General features: G+C 35.1%; 1 protein-coding gene across 1 annotated transcript in view; it reads right to left on the bottom strand.

Annotated features, from left to right (window-relative positions):
* Smp_180520 (myotubularin-related protein) overlaps positions 1–6841 on the bottom strand; it is a gene marked incomplete at its 5' end in the record, with an annotated part of 52588 nt that overhangs the window by 27235 nt on the left and 18512 nt on the right. Inside the window, 2 exons of the mRNA XM_018792660.1 lie at positions 2565–2828; positions 4936–5068. Coding sequence (XP_018644492.1) covers positions 2565–2828; positions 4936–5068 — 397 coding nt within the window. The remainder of the gene's footprint in view (positions 1–2564; positions 2829–4935; positions 5069–6841) is intronic.

Here is a 6841-nt window from a genome sequence, read left to right on the forward strand (position 1 = left end):
TATCTACCAGCACGTTTAGGAAACCAACCGATCACTATTTTCTCCCAACTAAACAACAATAAGAATGCAAGCTTTATTCGGTACCACATATTTAGATAACGCAGAATTTTTAGCACGAAATCGCAACGAATTTCTTGTTTTTTTAAAAAAAAAGATCATTTGGATTGTAAATATTCGAAAAAAGCGGTATTCCTTAACGCCTTATGAACACGGTCTCTCCGAGCTGCAGATGTTGAACAGGACCAAGCCAAATGTGGCTGTGAACGTGGGAGACCATAATCAATAAACTGAATATAATTTAGGGACAGTAATTCGTATAATTATAACTTATAGGTCAAAATGAAGCTTATAATAAGATGAATATAGATATACACAATCTAATTACTCAATAGTTAAACAATAAGAATATGTATAGAATAATCGTGCATTAATAGGTTCCGGAAGTTACCCGTATTCATGTCTTCACTAGGATATAACAGGTAGTGTATTCAGGCACAGTGACGACAACTCGTCTGGCGTCACAATCTTGAAACATTGACTTTAGTGGCCTAGATGTTATATTTGCCAACGATAGGATGGAATAGAAAAGGTAGAGAAGTGGTCACTTTATGACATGTCACCGTGGTGTCAAAGAATGCTCTACAGAACCGCATTCCGTCGACCCATCATGACTACCTGGTTGAGGTCCGATAAATGATGCGGATCAAAGGTTTGAGGGGTTATTAAACATGGTACAGAACGGAAACTAATGGCGATCACGATGCAATTTCCTTTTATACTTAAATGTGAGCTACACTACTCGAACTGAATTGTCTCATTTTTATTGTAAACTAAACTGTTTCACCTATTATACCGTAAGTATTAACAATTTTCTTTTTTTCGTTTTCTCCAAATGTACTTCCTTTTCCCTACAATATTATTCATACTTTATGTGGTGCATACTATTTTTTGATGTCTTGTTGTACTAGCTTCTACGTGTTTATATAAATTAATAAATATTTAAATTCTTGAGACCTGTGGCCGATTTCTTGGTGTATGAGAGATTTGGAGAGAACGTTCAATTCAAATTCATTTATACCATAAAAATTGACATTCGCTAAACAATCAATGAAAACTATAGTGTTAGACAATCACTTTGTTGTATTGTATTTTTAAAATTTCAATTTCTCATTATCGCTTCAAAATCGCTCATTTTTACCTTCAGGTTGTATTACCCACTTGGAAGGGCTTTAAACGTCATTGGTTGTTTCCTCTTTGAATACGCTATTTTGTGACGCTTCCCAAGGACATTTTTTTTATACTGTATATATACGCTTGGATATAAATGAGTGCATTTGAATGATTAGTCTCTTTTGGTCTCAGTCAACAAAGCTTTGAATACCGTTTCTAGTGAGTGGGCAGAGAAGAAAAGAGGACAGGAAGCAGTCTTGTTGATTGTAATTGAAGTCAGAGTTAGAAATTCGTTGCTCAGAGCACAAACGTTTCAATCTCTTGTTTCGTTATATCACCAAAATCTATGTGTCGTTCTCTTTGATTTTAAGTCAATTTATGTATGACGGTTAGAGAGTGGTGCTTTACGCACCACTCTTACTGGTTCGTGAAGGATCAGAAGACTAAAGTCATCCCTGTGACTACGAAGAATTAATTTTTATTTAGGAAAAATATTACCACTCACGTGCAGTTTCAATCATTCTCAAATCACATAGAAAACGTTACTAAATAGTTTGTTTCGATTAATTTAACGGAGTAGATTGTTTAGTAAGGTTTGTTTTGACTACGCAGTAGCATGAATCAAAATCTGTAGTAAAAATTGTCCACTTCCCTAACCAACGACCTTAAATGATTTCTACTTCGGCTACTTCCTATCATCATCAATGGTCTTCCAGCTCCTACAACGTTTACTTAACATTGAATAACCGGATACTTTCACTCAAAATCAAGTTTTCGAAATCGTGTTTAGTTACTGAGTTAAGCTATCAATTAAAATTATTCCAATTATGTATAGTCATGTTGTAGTGATCTCATGAAAGAAAAAAACATGTAATACCGAGAAATGAGGTTCAAAATAGTAGGCTTTGTCTTTGTTTCAAAATGTCTTAACCTTACGTTTGAAGTCATAAAGATGGCAACAAGGAAATCCATGTTAAGTTTTATATCTTGAACAAGAATTGAGCCTGATGATTAAGTCTTCTTTTTTGAGAACATGAATACAATACAAAAAACGCAAAATAGTACAGTCAATTACAAAATGAATAATAAATACAAGCCTACTGAAACCCTTCTATGACTAAAGTTTATTACTATCACTAATAAGCATTCTTTAGTAAGGCATATCTGCAAACTTGGAAGAATGCAGCTTTAGATCACATGACTAGTTGGTGGGATTGAAACAGCACGAAGCAGATAATTTTAAGTTATCTAACATTTTGGCACAACACAGGATATATCGGCGGTGACCACAGCAACAGTTTATAGCCCAATATGATGAAATATGTCAACATTGAAACAGATGTTATTACGTCATACAAAGACAACATACAAGACAAGTGTTTAACAGTACATACCTTTTAATAATTTTTCTAACGATGAACGAACAACATGGATATTTTCTATATCAAAAAATTGTATGACAGCATTACGATAAACATTTGTATCTTCATAACCTTTGCCTTGTGCACGATTAGTAAATGCATTGATTGCTGGTCGCGTATCAACAACATATAATATATTCGAATCGGGATTTGAATTACGTATAGCTTCTAAAAGTACCTGGTCTTCGGTTGATTTCGATGAAAAACCAGCCAATGGTTGACTACTTCGACATAAAGCTGACTAGATATGGTTGTATACATTCATAAGAAAAGTGAAAACTGAACAGTCAGACTGTTTAATATAGTTTGATGGAACGGCGAACCGATTGATTAAAGTACCTTACTTGATTTTTTACTCGTACATCCAAGGTCCGAAATCCGTCCAACATACTTCGGTTGAGATAACCGGGTAGTATTGCTAGCCCTAAACGAAACTAAAGTACACAACTCAAAGCTGTGTACATCAGTCAGTCAATTAAGTGTATTTTATAATTACGGGGGTTTAGATTTTTAAAAAGAAATTTTATGTTGTTGGTTGATAAGGTAGAATTTATAGTACGTCCAATTTGATTTATCATGCCACATAAGTACATTAAGGTAAGTACATGATAAGATGGCGAATCATTCAGCAAATGTAGATTCAAGGCTAAAGGCATTTTCGCACGGAATGGATGTTTAGAGTTAAAATAATTATGACGATTTGAATGGGTTAGTTATCGGTATATAGCTAGATTTACACTACCATTAAAATTCTTTTCAACTGAACAGTTTAACAATGGTAGTTCACTATGTTCATCTTCCTTTTCGAAAGTGAATTTGATGTGTCCTGGGAACGTGTTTATGTGTTTGGAAAATTTTCTGAGGCTCTTTGATAATGACAAACGTTTCATCTACATATATGAGCCCGATGGGTTCTACATAGCAGAGAGTCTTTCCGTGAGATCTCAACTCGTGTCGAGGAACATTTAAATTACACAAAAAGACCTAATAATCCTGTAAAATTTAAAAGTTTACAAGTTAAATCAGCAATAGCAGTATATGCTATTTTCAATAATCACCGAACTGATATTAAAAAAACCAAAATAATTAAGAGAGGCTTTTCCAACTATAAAGTGAGGCGAGTAGCCAAAGCGTTTCACATAATGTTAAATCCCTGCGCCCTCAATAGGAAAGAAGGCCCGAATATTATTATTATTATTAGCTTTATTCAATATTATATTTTTGGTACAATATAGAATTCTCAGCACAAAGTACTTCAACACGTTTCCGTTTCTTACTTCTTCGTCCTTCCTGACGATAAATATTGAGTGATCGCCAGTTAGAACTTAGCAACCCAGTCAATCGACATCTGGATAATGTACATTCTTCTCGCTGCATATTGCCAGCAACCACGATATCTCTGATTAAACCTTCTGTAACCTTTACAGCGAAAGGTCTTACACTTTTCAGAAACGCACGAAATCATCCAACCTGGACTGTTTATCTAAACAAGCACATTTGACCCTATTTATTTTCTACACAATTTCAACCCCACTACTTCATATTACAAGTGCATACACTTTCCATGCTCACATTCTAACACAAAAATTAATATAGTGACAGACCGTACAAATTCACCTTGACCACAAATCACTTGACGCTGAATCATTGTAGAGCTGTTTAAAAGAATATTTACGTCCATATAAATGGTCAGAAGTATAACTGCTATGGAACCATACAATTTATCAAAAAAAATTGTTCAGTTGAGTAGTTTGTGGTTATTGCTATCGTCAAGAATTTAAATTATCTGGAAAAATTTTAAAAACAGGGGAACATTGGAAATCTTTAACATCTTAATTAAAGAACCTCTAAAAGAGCAGCGGCACCAGAAGCAATGTGTACGCCTACAACAACAACAACTACGATACACGATAAGACTTGAAACTTTGAAGAAACGCCTCTCGGTTAAGAAAAAAGATATACTTAGTTCAAATTTAAGTACAGATTAGTTCCACAATCAAAAATTCTGTTACACTATTTGGACTGATCACTTTTAACAAGTTAACATCTATTATCTTGAACAGCTTAAATGAATGGCATTAAAATATCAGATTTCATCGGATAATGAGGTTTAACGTACGATTTTTGGCTTATACCAAGTACTTTGTACAATAATCAGTGGAGTCATATGTAGGCTTACATAACTCTACAGGTTATCAATGAATACATGACCCAACACTAAATATAAATTCTCATGACAGGAAAGACCCGAAGAAAATATAGATAAGGAGGGAATAACTGTGACGAACAAAGAAAATATTGTTTAAAACACAAAGAAGGAAGCAAACAAATAAACACGACTAACTAACCTTCCCATTTGGATGTAAGTAAGTTAAGACAGGAAATCGGCCACGACTGCGAAAACGTGAACTTCCATACAAAATATTCTTTGATACCATACTTGGAACATATAATACGGGTGGATAAGTATCACATATCTGTATTAAAATATATATATATATATTTCATGGATTATTGTTATAGTATAATTACCAAGTAACTAGATCACTATGTATATGTATTCCGTTTATCATAAGCTTTCGGCTACACCATAAACTACTGTCATACGAGTTATTACTTCTAATTTGTTGCCAATCTACTACTTACACCTACTTTTGGCCTGTTTATGTACCGTTGTTGTTTTTTAATTTATGGTGTGGTACTGTCCATTGTGTTCGTACATTAATCACTTCTGTTTGAAATATAAATATAGAAGCTAATTGCTGACTTTTGGACTCAACGCAGAGCATAGAGAAAAGCTTGCGAATAAAAAACCAACAGAAACATCTGCGTCGATCGAAGACCAAGAAGGTGACAATAGTCTATAAAAGAAATGGCGGATGTGGAATAGAGATATTTAGAAATAGGGTCCTGACGGGTGACTTGGCACGCGGGAGACACACTATTTGTTGCACAATGTTTATTGACGGTGTTCAGACGTTTACACTGATGAACTGGTTGTATAAAGTAGGAATATATATGATCTGAAAACCTTATTGCAACAGCAAAATACTCTTATCGAATTATTAGTCAAAAATATGTCAATATCCTCAAGAACGAATGTGTATAATTCCACTACGACTCCGGATTCTATTGCGAATTCAATAACTGAATTTATATTTGATCCAGAAAGTGGAGTTACTTTTGAGGCGTGGTTTAAACGCCATAAGGATTTGTTCATTAATGAATGTAAAGAGTGGGACGAAAGGTAAAAAATTGAGATTATTATTACGAAAGCTCGGTGTCTGACCACGAAAAATTCTGTAATTTTATCCTCCCAAAGAAGCCAGCCGACATAACCTTCAAAGAAACAGTTGAGTGTCTGACACGTATATTTGGAAACCGGTCATCAATTCTCCACACTAGATACCAGTGTCTTCAACTAGTAAAGAAAGTACAGGACGACTACGTAACGTACGCAAGCATCGTGAACCAGGAATGTGAGCGGTTCTGTTTACAAGAAATGTCCTCAGATCAGTTCAAATGCCTTATTTTTGTCTGTGGATTACAATCTTCAGCAGATGCAGATATAAGAACACGGATTCTAGCGAGAATCGAACATCCTAATATCAGTCTGCAATCAGCATCTGAAGAATGTCAGAGAATGGTTAATTTGATGCATGACACAAATCTCGTAGAAAGGACAGTGAACACGTGGGAGTTAATGCTTTACGTAAATCTTTTAATGGAAATAAAGATTCGTACTCCCAGCAAATCCCAAACCAAGTGAAACATAAAACGTCTTGTTGGCGATGTGGTAAGTCTCATTCTACCAATGTTTGCTACTTTAAAAAACGAGTATGGTAAATATGGTCATGCTCAAGTGTGTTATAAAAGTAAATCAAAGCTTTCTGACCGTCAGCACAACTTCCGTAAAGGAAATAAGATGCAGACTTCAAAAGTAATACCGCATAACTCATATGTTGTTCTGGTCACAGACCGGAATTAAGTCAAGTGTGAGACAATCTCGGAAAAAGACGGAACCCTTATCTGCTCTCAGCCCAGACGTTTAGAACGATGGGCGAAACACTTTAAAGAATGGTTTAGCTGGCCTTCAGCTACTGCACAACTACCCACTATTCCCAGACAGTCTGAATGGAACATTGAAGTAGGTCCCCCGACCCTACCTGAAGTTCAAAAGGCTATAACTAATCTGAAACGAGGAAGAGCAGCTGGGCCAGATGGATTGGCTCCAGAGGTCTTTAAATATG

This window comes from Schistosoma mansoni, assembly GCF_000237925.1.
Source record: "Schistosoma mansoni, WGS project CABG00000000 data, supercontig 0227, strain Puerto Rico, whole genome shotgun sequence".
In the NCBI taxonomy this organism is placed as follows: Eukaryota; Metazoa; Platyhelminthes; class Trematoda; order Strigeidida; family Schistosomatidae; genus Schistosoma; species Schistosoma mansoni.